The 23,573-nt window shown below is 46.5% G+C and overlaps 1 protein-coding gene across 1 annotated transcript in view; it reads left to right on the forward strand.

Annotated features, from left to right (window-relative positions):
• The first annotated feature begins 4,083 nt into the window (after window positions 1-4,083).
• Window positions 4,084-23,573, forward strand: part of LOXL1 (lysyl oxidase like 1) — a 43,413-nt gene continuing 23,923 nt past the window's right edge. The window contains exon 1 of the mRNA XM_054042607.1: window positions 4,084-5,612. Within this exon, the coding sequence (XP_053898582.1) occupies window positions 4,409-5,612 (1,204 nt within the window). The 5' untranslated portion in view covers window positions 4,084-4,408. The remainder of the gene's footprint in view (window positions 5,613-23,573) is intronic.

Raw genomic sequence — 23,573 nt, forward strand, 5'->3', positions numbered from 1 at the left:
ATTCATTCTCCATCAGTGACTGCTAGATCAGATTTGCTCATGTCAATGACAAACCAAGATTCCCTTAACTGCTGGTCTTGCCAGCTCTGATTGGGTCTCTGAAAACTAAGCCACATTCTTTCTTGTGTCAGGGAGCACAGACCCTCTCCACAGTTTGGCAGGGAAGGGATTAAATCTCTTGGGCTGGCTGAAGGGAGCACAGGTGCCTATCTTGGGTGCAAGGATTTACCAGGGAGCTGGGTTGGTAGTTCACCCCCCACCACCACAGTAAGAACAAGGAGGCTGAATCCAGCAGTAAGAATCAGGATTTCTAAGTAGAAGGCTGGAGCTAAGCAGGGATCGAGGGATTTCCCCCTCCTTTTTGGAACTCAGCCAAAGCTAGTGCCAACTTAGACCTTTGCTTCGGACTTTGGCTGCAGCAGGCCCTACCTTATCCCTTTGACTGGGGCACTGGCTGAGGAAAGCCTACTGTGTTTGTCTTTGGCCTGTACAGTAGAAGGGCATTCTTCAAATTTGCTTTTCTGTTTTTTCCCCACAAAGCTCATCACAGAAGTGTTTAAATTCCATTGAGTCCAGTGGAAATCTAGGAGACTTTGTGGTTGCACCAAGACCAATACACTCTGAGATATTAATGGCGTCCATTGCACACCTGGTTGAAGGCCCTCAAGGAGCAACTAGAAACACACATAACAGGGAGAAGTTCTTTGAGACCTAGCAAGCATACTCAGATGGTTTCCTGCCTTGTGATTAGCCTGCCAGCAAGAGACTGGCCTGCTGATGCCCGTTACTACACACGAGCTTCCAATAAACAAGCCCATTTGGAAGGGCATGTGATTCCATGACAGATGCCTTCAAATTTCGTTTCCAAAGGCCTCAGGTTATTTCCTCAAAAATTAAACAAGCCTTGAAGCTGCCAGGCCTTTCAGAGGGTCCCAAAAGAGTTGGCAGTTGAGAGGCGTGACAGAGAAAGGCAAAAGTATTGAGAACATTGGAATAGAATAGTAGCTTCAGACTAGGGAAGGTGGCCATGAATTCATCACGGAGGGTTCCTGTGTGTTGGTGTCCACTGCCTCCCCATAACCAACCCACAGAGTTGGTTCTGACACATTTTTGCGCCCACCCTCAGAAGTGGAGTATTTAGTGAACAGAGCTGGTTGAAAAATGAGAAAATGACCTTGATACAAATTTTTAAATTTCAAAGTTGTTCCCATTTCTCAGTGTTCCAAACATCCATTTTCCATTTCACATGATTTTTAATCAATATTTTTGCTACATTTTTATCCATATCCATTGCTAAATTGTTTTCTACTTTTTCCATTTCCTGAAACCCTAGTTTTGTACTGAAAATTTTCGATTATTCCAACAATTTTTGGTGACGTTTCCTTTATGAAAAAAAAAACATAAAAAACCCCCACAGTGGAGTGGGAGGGTGGGGTGGGGTTAAGTATGTTCTGATGGAACAGTTTTACTTAGAGCTAGGTGGGAAATTGTTTTCCTCTCCTGTGAGAATGTGATATTTCAGCATTTTTTTCCTGTCCTGAATTGGGACAAAATAATCATCAAAATCTTGAGGTTTTGCAAATCGAAAATCTGTGAACAAATAGCATTGGATCCACTGAAACATTTTGTTTCAATAATTTCAAAATGTTATGTTTCAGTTTTGATCTTTTAAAATTGTATTTACATTTTTTACTATAAATAATCTTACATTTCTAAACAAAAAGTTGTTTTGACACAAAAAGCAAAACTTAGAAAATGCTGAAACAGGACAATGTCAAAACTAGTGTTTCCAAAATTTGAGTAAGCCAACAATTTTCCACAAATGGTTTTAATTTCAATGAGTTGGTATTTTCTGACCAAAAAAAGTTTCATTGGAAAACCTCCAAATGAGCTCTAGTTTTCCAATGGAAAATGGTGATTCAATGCAATCAAAATGTTGAGAACATATTAATTTCATTGAATGTTTCATGGCAAATGAGAGAAAATTAGCTTGAAACACCTTGTTACAAATACACCTCTACCTCGATATAATGCTGTCCTCGGGAGCCAAAAAATCTTACTGCGTTATAGGTGAAACTGTGTTATATCGGGTCGCGTTATATCAAGGTAGAGGTGTAATACAAGGGTGGAAATGATAAAGTCAAAACTAAATATTTCAATAAAATTTAAATGAAATATTTTGGGAATATTTAATGTCACAACAAAAGTCTAAGATTTCAACTTTTTATCCTGATTTAGGACTGTAACGGGGTCACACTCACCTCTCACAAGCGCCCCTGGCTGAGTGCCTGTGCCTTCACGCTCTCTACCTGTTCGTGGTGGGTCTTCACTGACTCAGCTCTCCAGCCAAGTCATACACAGTCTGTCTGTGAGATAAAAGCAAAGCAAATCTCTTTTGGGGTACAAGTCCAACAGGGGCCTCTCTCAGTGCCCTCTGTGATGTCTCTCTCAGTTTGTCCCTGCTCCGGAACTGAGCAGTTCCCCAGGGCTTCTTCCCTGGAGGCAGTGTCTTCACTCTCTCAGGGCCTTTCTGGCCCCATCTCATCAGCTAGGCCACTGCAGTTCAGTTCCCCTTCTGGGGTGCCTCAAAGACCATGCCATTTTCCCAGTGGCTGGTAGGGGGGACCTGTGCCCACCCTCTACTCCAGGTCCCAGCCCAGAGACCCTATAGATAGCAGCCATCGACAATGTTCCTTTAAATATACTGCATTGCTGCTACAATTCCCAGGGCCACTTCCCCGCAGCCCTGTGCCATCTTCACCCTTACCTCAGGCCCTTGTCCTGATGGAATCCCCGCAACCAGCTCAGGGCTCCTTCTTGCTCTCTCTGGCTTCTGGCAGCATTACCTCAGCCAGCCACACGCCATCCATACTCCAGCTCTAGCAAGGCACTGAACTCATTCTGGCCCTGCAGCTCTTCTTATACTAGCCTGCTGGGCCCTGATTGGCTGCGTCCCACACAGCCATTGTACACCTCTCGGAGGACCTCTCTACTGCCCTTTTCTGGGGCGGGGTGTGGCAGGGCCAAAAGGCCTCCAGCAGGGGGCCTCAAGCTAGTCCAACCCGTCACAAGGACAGAACCAAATTTCAATATAATAGAATTTCCAGTGGAACAGACATTTTGTTTGTTCAACCAGCTCTAATGCAAAAACTTACAGGCACAATCTGAGAGATACAGGCCAGTTTGAAAACATGACCCACACTCTGTGGCTAAGGTAGTAGTTAAAAAATTCAGGGGATCTCAGAGAGAATCCTGAACTCTTTATATTCAAGAAGACGTCAAACTGAAGGGTGAAAGCTATGGAAAGGATTGGAGGAAAAAATTCCCAGTGAATCTAACCATTGGAACATACTATCAAGGGCTGTGGTAAATTCTCCATCTATATTAGGGATGTATAGTGTATATTAAATCAAGATTGGATGTCTTCTTAAAATATACTTTCAAGGTCAACTAGGCTCAATATGGGAATCACTGAGTGAGGTTTTCTGGCCTGGCTATACAGGAGGTTGGACTAGATCAGAATGTTCCTTTCTGGCCTTAAGACCTCTGAAATCCAGGAATGCATTTCATTTTGAGATGGGCTCTGGACCTATACAGCCCCAGACTTGCGGGGTATCAGTAGCCAGGTCTGAATTTTGCAGTCTGAAATGGGGTCCTGCGAGATAGGAAAGGTGGGGGTCTGCCTTCAGATCTGTCACTAACTCATTCTTGTGACCTTCAGGTCACTCTACCTGACTGAGCATCTCACTGACTCCATCAGTAACAGGAGGATTCTGATGTAAAGAGCTTTGAGATCTCTGGGCAAAAAGTGCCCATTACTGTTAAAACAGTCAGCTTTATTCAAGCTGGCTGTTTCAGGAAGAAACGACGATTGCACTGAACTGCACAGACACTTGTTGCTCATAAATAGTGTTCCATCTTGAGGCTGTTTTACTCAAACACCATATATAAAATAGTGTTGGGGAAATTGTGTAGTGCTGCTGAATTACTGGAAACTGATGGGCTCTAGGACCCAGTGGAGACTTATTCATTGAGATCAGGAGGAGTAAATCCATCCAGCCCAGAGAAAGAGAGAGAGGAACATCCCTGCTCGGGACATAGCAGCAATGTGAAAACCACTCACGGAGAAGCCCTGCAAACTTTACTGAAGCCTTGAGACCAAAAGCCGCTCTTTTCCTCCTTTCATCTCCCAAGTCAATTCCACATATGTTGGCCTGGCCATGCAGCCTGCGGGAGAGCTGTGCAGTTTAGAACAGGCCAGGAATGGACAGAGTTAGAGCTGTTCACATCAAGAAGCAGCGGTAGAGGCTCTGGAGAGAGGAACAGCTGGCAGAGGCCATCCAGGCTGCCTCTTTGGTTTGGTTTTGCAAATACTAGCCATTAAAGCATCCGTTCCTCTTTGGCCACAATGACGGCTTGTGGCTTATGGGACTGGTGGGCTGTGATGGGCTGCGGGGTTTTTCTGCTGGTCCACGGGCAGCAGCCACAGAGCAGCAACACAGACGGCAACCGGTGGAGGCAGATGATCCAGTGGGAGAACAATGGCAGGGTGTACAGCCTCTTGAACACAGGGTCTGAGTATGTGCCCGCTGGCCAGGAGCCGGCGGATGGCAGCACCAGGGTCCTGCTAGCCGACACCCCGAGGAGCCAAAGCAGAAGGGGACAGGGGAACCTCAGGAGGCAAGCGCCAACCTTGCCAGTCAGGGCGGGCTCAGACACCATCCGGGGCCAGACGCGGCATCCATTCGGCTTTGGCCAAGTCCCGGAGAACTGGCGTGAAGGGCCCGTCGGAGACAGCACCAGCTCCCAACGGATCAGGCCATCCACCAGCTGGCAACGACAGACCAGCTCCTCTGCTGCTGCCGTCGCCGCCTCTTCTTCGTTCTCACACTCCTCCTTTGGGCAGCCCTCCTACTCACAGTTCCCCTTCCCCCATCCCCCTTTTGGGAACCAGCATGAGCCCTATGATGCCCAGGTGTCTCGGAGCTATGACGAAGGCTACCTATACTACCGAAGCACAGGAAACGGAGGGGGTGCTGTTGCATCAGCTGCTGCTGGTGTCGGTGTCCTATACCCCTTCCAGTCCAGGGCACAGCATGAGGAGTATGGGGAGGACCAGAATCCCTACCGAGCCCAAGGCTACTATCCTGCTCCAGAGAGGCCCTATGTGGCAGTGCCCCCACAGCCCCAGCCCGCTGATGGGCTGGATAGGAGGTACTCCCACAGCTTGTATCATGACACTGGTGCCACCGCAGAGCAAGGCTTCCAAGAGCCTTATTCGGCAGCTCAGAACCAGCAGCCAATGGGACAACGGGTCCCCGCTATGGACAACTTACAGCTCAGCCCAAGGTCCCCTTTGGGGGCCAGCCCCGGGTATGGAACTGACCCACGATTGGGGCAATACCCCCCTTATGGTAATGTGCCACTGGAGCCCTATGTCCCGCCCCACAACGTGGAACCCCAGCCACCTTTCCGGAGCTTGGATCCCTATGGGTCTCCACGACCCGAACCCTACCTTCCTGTGAGGAGCCCGGAAGCCCCACAAGTGATATCTGACAACCAAGCCCGGGTCAGCGTGGGCAGTGTTTACAGACCCCCTCAGAATGGACGGGGTGAGTCCTTGGCCCTGAGGGCTATGTGTGTGGGGGGGAGGGAGGGAGGGGGAAGGAATGCTGCATAGTACCTGAGCTAGACACACACTATGTCCTGTTCACCCACAGCCTTTTCAGGGACACGCCAGAGGGCAGAGCCCTGTGGGAGCAGAGACTCCCCTACACCTGCGTCAACTCCCTTCCGCTCCCCGGGACACTGTGGGCAGGAGGGTCTACCTGAATCACAAGCAGCCCAGCTGCTCACAGCAGCCCAAGTCATCTACTGCAGTTCGGCTGCCTGAGTAATGAGGATGGGACCCCAGGGTCTGAGCAGAGCCAGTGGTGGACAGAGGGAGGCATTCCTGCATATTCAGGTAGTGGGTGGGGGCATATGTGGGGAAGGTGCCATTATACACTAGGGTGATCAACACCCTGTTAACACCTTATATAGATCAGGGTGAATTGGGTGGCAAACCTGAGAATGGGGCCTTGCAGCACTGCATCGCAGGGCCTGAGCTGGGCTGTACTCCTGGGCCCAGCATCACTGCATCGCAGGGCCTGAGCTGCGCTGTACTCCTGGGCCCAGCATCACTGCATCGCAAGGCCTGAGCTGCGCTGTACTCCTGGGCCCTGCAGCACTGCATCGCAGGGCCTGAGCTGGGCTGTACTCCTGGGCCCAGCATCACTGCATCGCAGGGCCTGAGCTGCGCTGTACTCCTGGGCCCAGCATCACTGCATCGCAAGGCCTGAGCTGCACCGTACTCCTGGGCCCAGCAGCATGGCATCATGGGGAAGGATAGCTCAGTGGTTTGAGCATTGGCCTGCTAAACCCAGGGTTGTGAGTTCCATCCTTGAGGGGGCCATCTAGGGATCTGGGGCAAAAATCTGTCTTGGGTTTGGTCCTGCTTTGAGCAGGGGGTTGGAATAGATGACCTCCTGAGGTCCCTTCCAACCCTGATATTCTATGAACTGCACTGTGCTCCTGGGCCCCAGCATCACTGTATCGCGGGGGCTGAGCTGCGCTGTACTCCTGGGGCCCAGAAGCACTGCATTGTGGGGGTGATGTGTGCTGTGCTCCTTGGCTCAGAAGCACTGCATCGTGAAATTTCAATTGCAGTGCACTCCAGCTATGAACCGATTTGTAATTATGCCCTGTTTCTTGCCTGTATTCTGCACCATGGACTGCTCTGCAGTTGTACAGGGGATAGGGTACAGGCTCTGTTGCACTATTTAGCACTGCATTGTGCAGGAGGGTCTGGTGTGATGAGCATCGTCAAGGTCAGAACAGGGACACTCAGTGGTTTCACATGATTTTGACCCCAAAATAGGCCAGTGTTGTAGCTTTTGGCTGAGGTTTGCTTTGCATATTTTGTTTTAAGTTGGAACTTAAAACAAAGGCTAGCGTGTGTGACAGGAAACCCGTGGAATTTAACTCCCCCTTCCCCCCCAAATAATTTGGATGAACCCACGGAAACCCCAGCTCACCAGACCCCTCTGATCCCTGTGATTCCTTTAGCCAGCTTCCTAGTGGTTACTGAGATAAGCACATCCAGAATGGGCTGGCTGATACGCAAGAACCAAGAAACCTCTCCAAGCTCCACGCTCAGTTCCCCTGGGGAAGCCCTACATGCTGGTGTAGACTGGATGAGTATGATGGCCCTGTGTGTGCTGCTGCTGCTCAGCAAAGGCTACAGGTTCCATGCTGGCAGTGCAGCAAGGTGTGGCTGGGATGTCTCAGTGCAGACAATCTAGGAGTAACGGACTATAGAAACCGAGGACACCTGTTTGGAGCCAGCCATGGATGGTAGAGCCCAAGAACTGTAGCCATCAGTAGTGGTTTGGGGGACTATATGTGATTAATTGGTGGGTCTCAGTCCAGTTCCTAATCAATATGGGTCTCACATCATGAAAACTGGTCTCACAATTGGCATTAATTGGCCCTCTCATTGACATTCTCAGCAGAGAAGCCAAAGATTGTATGGGAATCAGTGTCCATGCTAAGATCAATCAATCTGTCAACTCAGCTGCATCAGTGCTGTTGATCACGAGGTGTTGCTGATTCATTTGGAAGTTCTAGCAGGAGAGGAGGGGGCTGCTCTTGGTGTCTGTTCTTTCCTCGCTGAGCACTCCCCAAGAGGGATTTGGGTGACTATTCGAACTCCCACTGGAGGCCCCCAGGGCTTCATTTTTCACTCCTGTACTCCGTGATTTGCTCTGGCTTCCTGATGGCCTCCCTTGGTGGCGGTTTCAGGCAGGTTTTTTAATTGGTAAAATCACCTTTAGAATGTTAATTGCTGTTTCTAATCTCTTTAAACATTCAATCCACCCAAGTCACGGCTCATGGCCTGAAAGGAATTTACAAAAGTCCAACCCAATAACTGAGCTGGTTACATCACCTTTTAGTCAAGCAGCCAGATCACTGGATTGTGTGAGCTTGGTTTTGTGCACTGTATGGACATTCTATCTTTCTAGCCCCATCCTACAGACATGGAAGTTGAGACATAGGGAGGCAAAGTGATTGGCCTAGAGTCACAAAGTAAGTAGGAGCTTATCTAAATAGTTTTATCTGAGAAGTTAAAGAAGGTAGGGTGACAAGTGCTGATCAGTTGTGTAGTCAATGGCTTGACCATGATTTGGTTCATTATGAAGTATATACTAAGACCAAATAACCAATGTCAGTGAGGTTTATTAATATGGTACGAGAAAAAGGTTCTTTCTATATAATACCAGTCTCCAAGCTGCCCCGTGCAGTGATGTCACTTAACACAGAAGGTGTGATCCCCAAGTTACATGTTTCAGCTGGTATTTTTTATATGATTTTACAATTTACACATAGAATCAAAGAACTGGAAGGGACCTCGCGAGGTCATCTAGTCCAGTCCCCTGCACTCATGGCAGGACTAAGTATTATCTAGACCATTCCTGACAGGTGGTTGTCTAACCTGCTCTTAAAAATCTCCAATGATGGAGATTTCACAACCTCTCTCGGTAATTTATTCCAGTGCTTAACCACTCTGACTGTTAGGAAGTTTTTCCTAATGTCCAACCTAAATCAGTCTTGCTGCAATTTAAGCCCATTGCTTCTTGTCCTATCCTCAGAGGTTAAGAAAAACAATTCTTCTCCCTCCTCCTTGGAACAACCTTTTATGTACTTGAAAACTGTTATCATATCCTCTCTCAGTCTTCTCTTTTCCAGACTAAACAAATCCATTTTTTTCAATCTTCCCTCATAGGTCATATTTTCTAGATCTTTAATCATTTTTGTTGCTGGACTTTCTCCAATTTGTCTACATCTTTCCTGAAATGTGGTGCCCAGAACTGGACACAATACTCCAGTTGAGGCATAATCAGCATGGAGTAAAGCGGAAGATTTACTTCTCGTGTCTTGCTTACAACACTCCTACTAATACATCCCAGAATGATGTTAGCCTTTTTTGTGACAGTGGTACACTGCTGACTCATATTTAGTTTATGACCCTAGATCCCTTTCCGCAGTACTCCTTCCTAGGCAGTCATTTCCCATTTTGTATGTGTGCAAATGATTGTTCCTTCCTAAATGGAGTATTTTGCATTTGTCCTTATTGAATTTCATCCTATTTACTTCAGACCATCTCTTTATACATCACTAAAATCCAACCCATTAGTTTGTCCCAGTTCCCTAATTTGTTCTTCTGCTCTGTCCTTATCTTTGTTGTGGATACTAGCATTCCAGGTACTGGTCCATGAAGGAACTTCCTAGCATGTACTAAGATATAGAACGAATGTCTCTTGATTTTGACAAGTTTTCTATCTGCTTATGCCATATGTTTATTTCAGCAAATACAAGGAGTTATGGGATACTTAATATACTTATAAGTGAACAATCTTATAGTATAGTCCAGTTTAGGTTATATCACTGTGCTTAATGTTACTAGTGCTTAATGGATACTAATATATATGGTGTGGATAATACATGTTATTAATATGATATATATTTATATGCTAGCCAGCATATATTAGTCAACACAAGGGTCTCTCAAAGAGAAGGGGTGAAACTTCAGAGATTTAGGAAAGGTTCCTACTTATGATTGGCAGAGATGTCCAAAATGTTCACAAGAAATTCTGAAACCAGGTGAAACTGGGGCAAATCTGTGGTTTCATTCCCACAGCAATGACTGCATTCAGATTCACTGAGAGTTTAAAAAACCTTTGGAGTCAATGCAATCTGGTTTTCAAGTGAGCCCAGGCCAGCATATGGTTCAGCTATAAAGCCAAGTGAATCTCTCTGAGTCACTTATCAGGGGGTAGCCGTGTTAGTCTGTATCTACAAAAACAACAAGGAGTCTGGTGGCACCTTAAAGACTAACAGATTTATTTGGGCATAAGCTTTCATGGGTAAAAACCTCACTTCTTCAGATGCATAGAGTGAAAGGTACAGATGCAGGCATTATATACTGACACATGGAGAGCAGGGAGTTACTCCACAAGTGGAGAACCAGTGTTGACAGGGCCAATTCAATCAGGGTGGATGTAGTCCACTCCCAATAATAGATGAGGAGGTGTCAATTCCAGGAGAGGAAAAGCTGCTTCTGTAATGAGCCAGCCACTCCCAGTCCCTATTCAAGCCCAGATTAATGGTGTTAAATTTGCAAATGGTAGCACTGGCTCGGGCAGCTTGGCTCTTAAACAGAGCCGAAGTCTGAGTCCGGGGAGGAGCAGAGCAGCCGCGGGAGAGGAAGTGCCCGGCTGGTATTTTTCCCGGACATGTTCGGCTTTTTGGCAATTCCCCCGGGACGGGGGTTTGATTGCCGAAAAGCCGGACATGTCCGGGAAAAACTGGACATATGATAACCCTAGCTTATGCCCAAATAAATCTGTTAGTCTTTAAGGTGCCACCAGACTCCTTGTTGTCTCTGAGTCACTGAGATTCACTCTGACCCTTCAGGATAGAGTTCTGTGAATACCTGAATTTTCGGTTCAGTGGCCAAACCAAAAAATCAGGGAAAAAATCATTGTGGGTCAACCCAAAATAATTATTTTCAGTGAAACAAAAAAAATAAAAAATAAAAACTTAATTTAGATCAGACAAAAGACTGAATTTGAGCTGAAACATTTTGTTTTGGTTTGGGGTTTTTTAACCTATTAATAAAAATTCAGTGAAATCCTAAACAAAACAGAATTTCAAGTGGAAAAATCAAAATGTTTCATTTCAAAAATATCAAAACAAAACATTTATGATCTTTCAGCATTTTTTTCTGTTCTCCCCCCCCCCCCCCCCCCCGCCCAACAACAACAACAACCAGTTTGGCAAATTCAACTGGAATTTGAAAAATGTTTTGGTCAACACAAACGTGTTTTTCAGCCAGAAAAAGAAGTTTCAGCTGATAAATTGTGTCCAGCTCTAGTGATCAGGACATGACACTCAAGGCAAAAGTCAATGAGGAGTAAACATACCTGTGATCTACTGCTGAGGAAAAGGGTCACAGGAGGCCCGAACTGATCATGTTGTCCAAAAATCTCCACAGGGGCCTACTGTAAACTTATAAAAGTCCAGCTGGGTGGTCAGTTCTGGGCAGAGGGAGAAGGCAGGATTGGGACAGAGATGAGAGGCTCCAGGAGGAGTTGAACTTGAGAAGCTCAGGCCTGGCTTCGGCTGTTGGCTACAAAGTTCACTGAAGTTATAGAATCTAAACTTCAGCCTGATCTCCTTCTGCCTGTGGGCAGAGCTATGGGGCCCAGCAGCATGATGCAACAATAGGAGCCATGTGGCCCAAATGTCAGGTGATGACACTGCAATGCTGTGGACCTGATCCAAAGCACATTTAACTCAAGGACCCCAATGCAACCAGCAAACAATTGGATGGATGTTTGAGAAATCTTCTAGGCACCTCCGCGGTGTCCAACCACTCGAACTTAGATATCAGTGATGGAGACCTAGCAAGTCTTTCCACTGTACCTTTCCCTCCCTTCCTCCCAAAATGCCATGAACTCACTGGGTGGCAGGAGTGGGACTGTCTGGGTGGAACTCCACCTTGAGCAGGTGTCTTCAGCTCAGAAAGAAACCCAGCCTCTGCTGAGATTCTGTGCCTGGAAAATTCCAGCGTTCACGGGCATAGCTGGCGTTGAGCATGTGCTTGTGATCAGATCCCTCCAAGTCCATGTTTCATGCAAGCAGCACTGAACAAAGGGCTAATTTTATGAGCTTGACCTCATTTCCTTCTGGCCTGGCTCAAGGGGCTGCAGAGGCAAAGGGGAGCTGAGTGTGTATATATTCTTGTCAACTTGCAATACTAAACACATGTGAACTTTTTAAAATAAACGCAACCCCCATGCTCTTTCCTCCATTTACACTACCATTTATTTTTCTCTCTTTCTCTGCTGTTAACATGCTCTCTGGTGTCAATTCTTTCCTCTTCCCCATCCATTCTCTTTCTCCTTCCTTTTACCTTAATATTTATTTCCAGCACTTGCTACACTTTCTCCATTGCATCTTTTGTTATATTTAAGTCTTCTATTTCTCTTTCTCTCTCTTTCGCTCCATCTGCTGCCATTTGTCTCTGTCTCTTGTCTCTTTCTGTCCTTCTCGCCTCTTGATCTAGTTTAACACCTTTTCATTGGAAACCCACTTACATGTTTTACTTTTCTGTCCTTAAGCAATCCAGACAAAGATCCACAGGGAATGTGTGACTTGGGGAATTGAAACAATAACGAGAATCCTCATTGGTCAATCCAGAAAGTTCAAAAATTGCGAGTCAGGCCCTAAAACTTGTGTGATTAAAAAAATCCTTGATAAATCTGAGGTTCTTTTGCTTTGCTTTCTGGTTGTCCTCAGGCTTCTCTCTCCAACCACAAGGACCAGAAACTTACTTTAAAAAAATTAAAGCATCATCATCATCACATGATTCCAGAAGCTGGAGATTTAAAACAAACACCAATTATCATGAGACTTGGGATTAAATTGTGAGAATTGGCTACACTGCCCCCTCTCTCAAGGGTATTTTTCATAAGTGACCAGTCATCCCAGGAAAGCTCTCTCTGTCAGTGGACTGGTTGGCCAGGAGAACCAAGGGGACTGTACTGGTGACAGGATTGTTCCATGAGTCAAACACCATCCCAATCTTCCCTCAGTTCCCCTCTCCTGCCCCCAAAACCAGGTAGACAAAACCTGTGGTTCTTGCAGGGTGCCTGGCAGCTGCTCCCAAATGGGACCTGGGACCAGAGCGCTCCAGGGCCATTAAATTTCAACTTCTAAGGGTACATCAGCAGTGCGATTCTGGGGTGTGATTGCAGCTCATGTGGATGTACCAGAGCTAGTTTTGAGCTAGCTAGGTCAGGCACTGGAGTAGCGAAGCTGTGGCAGCACTTGGGTGCGCCTACCAGCCCACCTCAAACCCTCATGAAGTGCACTCTGATGCCACTTCGCTGCTGCAGTACTATGGTAACTGGAGTAAAGCTAGCTTGAAATGTTTGGGTCTGAACTTTGTGTCTCTGGCCAATCTCTCCATCCGAGATAAGGAACAGAATAGGGCAAGGGACAACCACCCCTTATAAAACATCTAAAGAAGATGTGATCTTTTGCCTGGCGGGGTACTGAAGGGGTCATCCCATTGCCTGGCCTCCTCAGCTCCCGTCAAGGAGAGGGCTGTCTCCAGGAGGCCTGGCCATTCTGCTCTGAGCAGTTTCTGCATCAGAACATCTTTCCTCCCCTTGCCTCCACATGTCTCTGATTAGATTTATTTTCATGTTTCTTTCCATATATGTACTCAGGTCACCTAGCAACCGCTCAATCCAGCATAGCTGTCTTGGTTTCCCACAGGGATTTGTGTTCACTCTGTAGGCAGCTTGGTTTGGAGGGCTGGGATTTTTCTTCACATTCACTAGCACATATGAGTTCAGGGTACCAGTGGAATAACAGACCCCCTCCCTCCACTGCTCTCTCAGCACTCACAGGTGGGGCTCCTGTGTCCTTCCACTGAGCCATAAACTCCAGGGCCTGACCGCTTGTGGGCATTAAAGTTCCTGTGACACTTTTCACAGAAGGTGTTAGCCCCAGTGTCCTGGCCAGCTTCCAGGCTGAGTAATTACATTCTGGCTGAGCTGCAAGTCCCTGAGCAGCGTCAGTTAGAGAAGTTAGTCTCCTCCTATAAACTGTTGGGTAGTGTTGCTAGTAGAGAAGAGTGGCCATGTTCCAGTCCAGAGGTGTGTGTGTGTGTGTGTGTGTGTGTGTGTGTGTGTGTGTGTGTGTGTGTGTGTGTGTGTGTGTGTGTGTGTGTGTGTGTGTGTGTGTGTGTGTGTGTGTGTGTGTCAAAGCAGTTTGCAAAATTGACGAATGAACCATGTGTGAGGTAGGTCCATGTTACTATTCCCATTTTATAGGTGGGGAAACCAAGGCACTGACAGAGTAAGTGACATGCCCAAGGTGACCCAGTAAAATGGCAGCAGTGCTGGAAATAGAATCCTGGGGTCCCTCGCTCCAAACCCTCGAAACTCCTCCCTCTTTGGAAACAGTCAGTAATAATAATACCTAGCTCTTTTCATCAGTAATCTCAAATCAATTTACAAAGGAGCTTGTAGCGGGGTGGTTACCCCGCTCCTGCCTGAGGGGTTTAAAACAGCCCTGGCAGAGGGCTGGGGCAAAGGGAAAAGCTACTGGGCTGGTTGGGGAAGTAGCCACAGCTGGGCCACGCCCCAATCAGGCCCCAGCTGGCCCTATATAAGAGGCAGGGAGCCAAACACTCAAGAGTCTCTCTCTGTCTTCAGAGAGAGAAGGGCCTGGCTGCAGGGAGCTAGACACAGGGTACCTGAGTGGAGCAGGGCTGGAGAAAGGCTGGGGAGCTCCAGCCTCGATAGCCCCAGGCTGTGGCCTAGCGGAAGGCCAAGGGGTACTGGGGGTTGCAGAGGGCAGCCCAGGGCTACGCCAAGGCAGCAACAGGTCCAAACCCTCCTTGCCAGTGATTGAGTGGCCTATACTGCAGTCTGCCCCAGGGAGCGGGGGCTAGTTGGTGACTGGCAGTGGCTTAGTGCTGAGGCAAGGTGGGGATAGTGGGTGGGGGTTCCCCAGGGAGGGGAGACCTAGTGTGTGGGTACTGCCAGGGGGCAGCACCCAGAGCAAGGGGCACTGGGGTCCTGGGAGGGACATGGGGGCCAGAAGAGGACAAGGCAGATCACTGGCCTGCAGAGGGCGCTCCAGAGGCTGATGAGCTAATTCCCCGGACAACCAGCAGGAGGCGCCGCAGGGTTGAGTCCGGCTCCTCTACAGAGCTCAGTACTGCTAATGAGGGCCAGCTTCAGGGAAAATGGCACCCTGTGTGAACTAGCATTTTGGTGCTCCTGACCCCTCTGGGTGCAGCGCCTCCCATTGCCCTGACCCCCCACCTGTATCCCCAACCCCTGCCTCTTTCTTGTGTCCCAACCCCTGCATTGTGCCCCCTTAAGCCCTGCACCCCTCTCCTGCACACATGTGGGGAAACTGACCTAGAAGCATGAAGCAGCTGGCATTGCTGCTTGCTCTCCCCACTGCCCAACACTGCTCCTCCGCACACCCCTAGGGAGCTGTAGGGGGAAGTGAGGACTGACATCAGGGGCCCCTGCATCCAGGTCACTTTTCCCACCTAGGCTGCGTAAGTGCTTGGAGTTGCACCTTGCTTCCCCACTCACAGCCCCCTAGGGGAGCATGGAGAAACATTGTGTGGGAGGGATTTGAGCAATATCTGTGCATCACACTCCTGGGCAGTTGCCTGGGTGGTCCACCCCTAAGGCCGACCCTGCCACTATCCCCCTTTTACAGGTGGGGAAACTGAGGCACGAGGAGGTGAAGGGACTTGCCCAACATCCTACATGGGTCACTGGCAGAACTGGGAACTGAACCCAGGTCTTCCTGGTCTCTAGCTCTAGACATGTGTAGTTATCAGCAGGGCAGCTCAATCCTGCAGCCCTCATTCAGGCACAACTCAGTTGAAGCCTCTGGCAATTGTGCCTGTCTGAAGGGACTGCTGTTATTGGTCCACAGTGAGCACAGTCCATGTGGCTCAGCAAGCTGCCCTGTGAGACCTCTCCCATGGCTGGCTGCTTCCTTGCACGCTGCTCCCCAGTCACACATGACATACTCTCACTCTGCCCACCAATACACTGATGCATGTGTGCTATGGACACAATAGATAAGATTGATTCCCCCCATGCTGTGTCTGCCAGCTGGTGGGCAGGTTTCACAGCAGGCCTCCTGCATGATTGGTGTTTGCAGTGTGATAGTTGCACTTGCTGTGCGTGGGTCTTGCGGAGACCCTTGCTGTCCAGAGGGAGCTAACACTTTTGTGCAAGGTTCTGACTATGAAATTATCTAGTTCTTTTTGGAATCAGATTACATCTTTTGCCCTCACAACATCCTCTGAGAACGACTTCTACAGATTGACTGTGCATTCTCCACTGCATTCACGATTTTATAGTCCTTTGTCATATCCAATCTTAGTCGTCTCTTTTCTAAGTGGAGTAGTCCTGTTCTCTCCTTGTTCAGAAGCTGTTCCATACTCCAATCATTTTTGTTGCCCTTCTCTGTACCTTTTCCAATTCTATCTTTTTTAAGATGGTTTCAGAGTAGCAGCCGTGTTAGTCTGTATCCGTAAAAAGAACAGGAGTACTTGTGGCACCTTAGAGATTAACAAATTTATTAGAGCATAAGCTTTCGTGGACTACAGCCCACTTCTCTGTATGTGTGTATATATATCTCCTCAATATTTATTCCACTCTGTATGCATCCGAAGAAGTGGGCTTCTCTAAGGTGCCACAAGTACTCCTGTTCTTTTTTTAAGATGGTGCAACCAGAACTGCACACATTATTCTGTGTGTGGGCACAGCATGGATTAATATAGTGGCATGATATTTTCTGTCCTATAATCTATCCCTTTCCTAGTGGTTCCTAACATTCTCTTAGCTTTTTGGACTGCAGATGCACATTGAGCAAATATTTTCAGAGAACTGTCTATAATGACTCCACGATCTTTCTTGACTGGTAACAGCTAATTTAGACTCCATCATTTTGTATGTATAGTTGGAATTATTTTTTCCACTGTGCATGACTTTACACTTATCAATATTGAATTTCATCTGCCATTTTGTTGCACAGTTCTGTGGTTTGGTGAGATACCTTTGTAATTCTTCACAACCAGCTTTGAACTTAACTATTTTCTATAATTTTTATATCATCTGCAAATTTTGCCGCCTCGCTGTTTACCCCGTTTTCCAGATCATTTATGAATATGTTGAACAGCACTGGTTGCAGTACAGATCCTTGGGAGCAGGGGCGATGGATTCTTTCTAAAAGTGGGGTCCACAAGGCCCCTCCCCCTCCGTGGCCCCACCCTGTTCCTCCTTTTTCCCCTGAGGCCCCGCCCCCTGGCCAGCTGGGACAGGGAGCCCAGGCCCCTTCACCTGCCTGGGGTGGGGGACCTGACAGCAGCCCCTGGCCCATGTCCCAGACCCCGGGGTATCCTGCCCAGGGCTGGTGGAGGGTCCATGACTTCCTACAGCTGCTTGCACAACTCTTACTCCAACCTAGCTCTGGCTTACAGCCTGGGGGTGGGGCCTTGGGGGCCGAAGAGCTGCAGCCAGGCCATGATAAGAGCCACCCGGGCAGCTGTGGGGACCCACGGACCCTCCATCTGCCCTGGGCGGGGGACTCAGATGGCATGCTCTGACCTGAGCCAGGCTCCAGCTTCTGGCCTGGCCGGGGGGCAGGATCTTGGGAGGAAGAGGACGGGCAGGGGTCAGGCTCGTGGCAAAAAGTGGATGGGCCTGGCCTATTGGTCCCCCACTGTTCCGGCACCCTGCTTGGATGTATCCACTATTTACCTGTCTCCATGGTAAAAACGGACTTTATATTCCTACCCTTTGTTTCCTATCTTTTAACAAGTTACTGATCCACGAGAGACCTTTCCTCTTATCCCATGGCTGCTTACTTTGCTTAAGAGCCTTTGTTGTATTTTCTCAAAGTCCAAGTACACTATATCCACTGTATCCCCCTTGTTCACATGATTGTTGACACTCTCAAAGAATTCTAATACATGTTGAGGTATGATTTCCTTTTACACAAGCTGTGTTGACTCTTCCCCCAACTAATTGTGTTAATCTAGGTGTCTGATAATTGTGTCCTTTACTATAGTTTCAACCAATTTCCCTGGTTCTGAAGTTGGGTTTACCGGCCTGTAATTCCATCATTGCCTCTGGAGCCTTTTATATATATTAGGGCTTTTCAAGTGAAAAATTAATCACGATTAATCACACTGTTAAACAATAATAGAATACCATTTATTTAAATATTTTTTGATGTTTTCTACATTTTCAAATATATTGATTTCAATTACAACACAATACAAAGTGTACAGGGCTCACTTTATATTCATTTTTTATTACAAGTACTTGCACTGTAAAAAAAACAAAAGCAATAGTATTTTTCAATTCACCCAATACAAGTACTGTAGTGCAATCTCTTTATCATGAAAGTTGAACTTACAAATGTAGGATTATGTACAAAAAAACCTTTCATTAAAAAATAAAGCAATGTAAAATTTTAGAGCCTGCAAGTCCACTCAGTCCTACTTCTTGTTCAGTCAATCGCTCAGACAAACAAGTTTGTTTACATTTGCAGGAGAGAATGCTGCCCGCTTCTTGTTTACAATGTCACCTGAAAGTGAGAACAGGCATTCTCATGGCACTGTTGTAGCTGGCATTGCAAGATATTTATGTGCCAGATGCGCTAAAGATTCATATGTCTCTTCATATAAACCTTCAACCAGCATTACAGAGGACATGCGTCCATGCTGATGATGGGTTCTGCTCGATAACAATCCAAAGCAGTGCAGACCGACACTAGGGTGACCATATAGAAAGTGTGAAAAATGGGGACGGGGTGGGGAGTAATACATGCCTACATAAAAAAAAGCCCCAAATATCAGGACTGTCCCTATAAAATTGGGACATCTGGTCACCCTAACTGATGCATGTTTATTTTCATTACCTGAGTCAGATGCCACCAGCAGAAGGTTGATTTTCTTTTTTGGTGGTTCAGGTTCTGTAGTTTCCGCCTTGGAGTGTTGCTTTTTTAAGACTTCTGAAAACATGCTTCACACCTCTTCCGTCTCAGATTTTGGAAGGCACTTCAGAGTCTTAAACCTTGAGTTGAGTGCTGTAGCTATCTTTAGAAATCTCACATTGGTACTGTGATAAAGTTCCTCCTCTACCTTGGTGAGTCCTGCGCTTATTGGCGGATTTTGCTTGCCTCAGAGATTCACAGTAGCCCTCAGTTTGGCCACTTTCGTGGCTCAAATCTGCTGTTCACTCAGATAATCTCATCACTGGCCAGTATGGGGAAAAAGAGTAAGAACAATCCCTGCAGTTTCTGCTAATCCACCATGTGTGTTGGGGAAAAGCCCAGAGACTTTCCCCTCTGGTGGAACCTCCTGTGTTGGATCAGGAGTTGGGAGGTTTGAGGGGAATCCGGGCTCGCCCTCTACCCTGGGTTCCAGCCCAGGGCCCTGTGGACTGTAGCTGTCTAGCGTGCCTTCTGGAACAGCTTGTACTTCGCAGTCCTCCAGCATATCCTCTCACTCCCAGCTCCTTACGCACACCTCACTAACTGGAGTGAGAGCCTTTTTAAACCAGGTGTCCTGATTAGCCTTAATTAATTCTAGCAGCTTCCCAATTGGCTACAGGTGTCATAATTAGCCTGCCTGCCTTAATTAGTTCTAGAAAGTTCCTGAGTGTTCTGGAATAATCCCTGTTATCTTACCTAGGGAAAAGGTTACCTGCTTAACCTGGAACTAATGTATCTACCTTCGACCACTCTCTTGTAGCCATCTGTATACCCTGTCAAAACCTTCTTTGCTTTTTGTCAAATGTGCAGTGAAAGTGTTCTTAAAATGAACAACATGTGCTGTGTCATCATCCAAGACTGCTATAACATGAAATATATGGCAGAATGCGGGTAAAACAAAGCAGGGGACATACAGTTCTCCCCCAAGGAGTTCAGTCACAAATGTAATTAATGCATTATTTTTTTAATGAGCGTCATCAGCATGGAAGCATGTCCTCTGGAATGGTGGATGAAGCATGAAGGGGCATATGAATATTTAGCATATCTGGCACATAAATACGTTTCAATGCCAGCTACAAAAGTGCCACTTTTTGGTGACATTGTAAATAAGAAGAGGGCAGCATTATCTCCTATAAATGTAACCAAACTTGTTTCTCTTAGTAATTGGCTGAACAAGAAGTAGGACTGAGTGGACTTGAAGGCTCTAAAGTTTTACATAGTTTTGTTTTTGAGCACAGTTATGTAACAAAAAAAAATCTACATTTGTAAGTTGCACTTTCACGACAAAGATTGCACTACAGTACTTGTATGAGGTGAATTGAAATACTATTTCTTTTGTTTATCATTTTACAGTGCAAATATTTGTAATCAAAAATAATATACACTTTGATTTCAATTACAATACAGAATACAATAGATATGAAATGTAGAAAAACATCCAAAATATTTAATACATTTCAATTGGTATTCTGTTGTTTAACACTATGATTAAAACTGCAATTAACTGCGATTAAATTTTTTAATCACAATTAATTTTTTGAGTTAATTGCGTGAGGTAACTGCAATTAATCGACAGCCCTAATATATATATATACACACACACACATCTATCTATACACACACACAGGGCAGCTTGCTGATCCACATGGACTGTGCTCACTGTGGACCAATAATAGCAATCCCTTCCAAAAATTCCTACAAATCACTGTTATTTTTTAACCAACTAGCATCCTGCATCTCCACACAGACAGGCACAATTGCCAGAGGCTTCCTCACGCATATGTCTCCACTACATTCCTATCTTATGGAGCGAGGTCACTTTCCATTGCTCTATTTCTTTCCAACTTTTGTGGTTCATTGATTCCTTGGGCTTTCTACAGTCTGTTTATATCAGGAATTTAGGGCCAACTCTTATTAAAGCCAACTGGAGTCTTTCCACTGTCTTCAGCAGACAATGGATCGGATCCTTAAAGGGTACCCATCACCGTAGTATCTGGGCACTGAAGCACTTACATGTACAGGAACATAAAGCTGAAGGTTTAATGAGCTCTGCTTCATCTAACTCTGCGTCCAGCTGGTTTGACTTACAGAGCTAAAAGTGGGAAGGGGCTGCATTGCCAACAAGATCTCAGTTTTACTCAAGTTCACTTGGATCCCTCTGGGGACAGAAGGCTCTCCTTGCCACAGCCCCAGTAGCAAAAATGCAAAGCTCAGCTCACTTTGCCTTCAGCCTTGTGTGCCTCAGGCCTGACCTGGGGCTCAAGGTGGGAGAGTACAGTTCAACATGCATGGCCCAATCAGTTCTTGGCCTTCCTCTGAGACAAAGGCGATAATCTGCACATATTGCAGGGGTGGTTTGATGATGGAGTCACTTGCCCTCTAACAAATGGGTTTGAACTGGTGATCTAAAGCAAATGGTTCCATATCCTGCTGTCTCCTCCCTCCGGCCTCTGCCAGGTTTCATTTCAAACACATCACTTGTTGGAGGTGTTTTGCAATAACACTCTACACTTGTTTAGCTCCTTTCCTAACATTGTGCAGGTAACCACCATACCCATTTTATGGAAGGATAAACTATAAGAAAGGAACTTATCATACAGCAAGTCAGTGGCAAGAGCCAGAAACATAACCCAGGAGTTCTGACTCCCAGCCCTCTGTTCTGTGCCCCAAACAGCACTTCCATCACTATCTCGATGTAAACCCCCACTTCTTGTTGTAGTGAAGCCATAGGAAAAAAAGGCAACGAACAAGTTTTTTTAATCAACATTTTTTGGATGTTGACATGAAATTTCAAAACAAAAAAAATCTGGATAATGTTGATGAACAATTTTTCAACTAACTATGGGGCTAGTCAGATTGGATTTGGTTGGCAGGGGAGGCCTATTTGATTGTTTTTGTTTGTTTTTTGAGGAATTTTCAAAATTTCAATTTTCAAAAAAGTGTGGGGAAATGTTGATGAAATTTTCATGAAATGTTTCCCCTTTCTTTAAGCTACCATGTGTAGTGAGGCTGCCAATCTGCTTCCTTTTACCAGCACTGAATTAAGAAAGAAAGAAAGAAAGAAAGAAAGAAAGAAAGAAAGAAAGACTAGCATCTTGATTGGAAAGGAACAGAAGAACTTAGTTAAATGATCCTTGTAAGACTTGTACATCCATTAATGCTGTCCTCAAGCACACTTGTAGTTCTTTAACAGGTACACTTGACAGTTGCTTAATTCACAATCAAGAAAGTTTTATATTCAGTTATTCAAATATGTTGAGGATTCTTGACATAAAGATCAAAGCTTGCCATTCTTTCTCAGTGCTTCTGCAGACAGAACTCCCATTGATTGAGCAGGTCATGCGGCCCAGCGCTTGAAAGCAACTCTACAAGAACAAACCAGTATGTGCAACCCAGGATTAGTGAGCCCCCTTTGATTGCCAACCAGCATGCACAGTCCAGCACTATTGAGTGATTAGAATAACAAATCAGGGAGTGCAGCCCTGCACTCATAAGCAACCCTACAGTAACAAACCACTGTGCTCTGCCCAGTGCTTTTGAGCAGCCCTACAATAATAAGGCAGTGCAGAAACTTGGGGGGAGGGAGGATCCATGCTGGTAAAGGAATCTGATTGCTGTCTCAAGTTCCCAAGATTTATTATAAACATCAGTGAAAAGGAAACATTTTTATAAATAATGACCAAACCCCTGGCAATATTCCTTTCTATAATGTAGGCACAAATCATCAAGCAAGAAGGACGGGGCCCAGTTCTGAATTCGTTCCCCGAAGCATGGCTGATCAGCCTGGGGTGTTCTTTTTTTCTTTTCTTTTTAGGGAACAGTTTCTTTTGAAAAAAACAGTTGCTTCCCCGATGCCTTCTCCTTGTCTTTGTGTTCAAAACCCCCTGTGCATTACATCACCAGAAATGACCAAGCATAGAGGCAGGAAACAAGATCCAATCTAGTGACGTGATTTCTCCAGGGAAAGCAGTCCAAGAAACAAGAAGGCATTGTTCTCTGAAAAAAAACAAAAAACACTCAGGACCTGATCCAGTTCCCGTTGAAACCACCATACCCAAACCGATGGAAAGGTTCCCACTGACTGTAGCAGGAGCTGGAGCAGAGCTGAAGTCTCTGGAATTCAGCAAACCCATGGCAGCACAGAGGAAGGCTTGTTGCAACACTGGCAAAGGGTGAGCCCCGTAAAGCTCACTCTGCACAAGCATCCCAGATTGTCTGAAGCTCACCTGAGCTGCTCTGCTGTGGGAAGCTGGGCTGCAGATCCATTAGAAATTGCAGTCAAAGGAGGAGGACTATGCCATAACAGTGAGGTCTGAATGCACTCTGAAATACAGAAGAAAGGGGGAGATGGGGGCTGTAAAATTTGGGGATTGGTCTGCTGGGGCATCAGCGCTGATGCTGGGGCTATGTGGTAATCTTTCAAGTTGTACCGCACAGTGTATCCAGGTATTTAAATAACAGCTGGAGCATGTCACCCATAGAGGTGATGGTGGTTCGCAAACAGGGGTGTGCAGCATTATCCCCATTCCTCAGAGAGGGAAACTGAGGCACAGCACATAGCAGAGACTTGCCCAAGATCCCACAGGGAGTCAATGGCAGAGCTGAGGAATAGCACCCAGATCCCCTGAAGTCTAGCCCTCTAGACCATAGTCACTCTGCGGCAGTTCTAAAAGCCTTTTATAAGTGCAAACTTGTCCAGCCTCATGAGTCCCCATGAGGGAGGTTAGCGGAACTGCAGCACAGCAAGGTGAAGCAATTTCCCCAGTCATTGTCACACTGGGACTGAGGGCAGAGGTGCAAATGGAAGAGTCCCAGCTCCCCCCAGGTCCAACCATCAGGCCAAACTCACTCCCCCATTCATAGTAATGGGATCACGTCACTTTCTTGCCACTGCCCTTCAGGGACTCTGAAGACTGAGG

This window comes from Malaclemys terrapin, chromosome 10, assembly GCF_027887155.1.
Source record: "Malaclemys terrapin pileata isolate rMalTer1 chromosome 10, rMalTer1.hap1, whole genome shotgun sequence".
In the NCBI taxonomy this organism is placed as follows: Eukaryota; Metazoa; Chordata; order Testudines; family Emydidae; genus Malaclemys; species Malaclemys terrapin.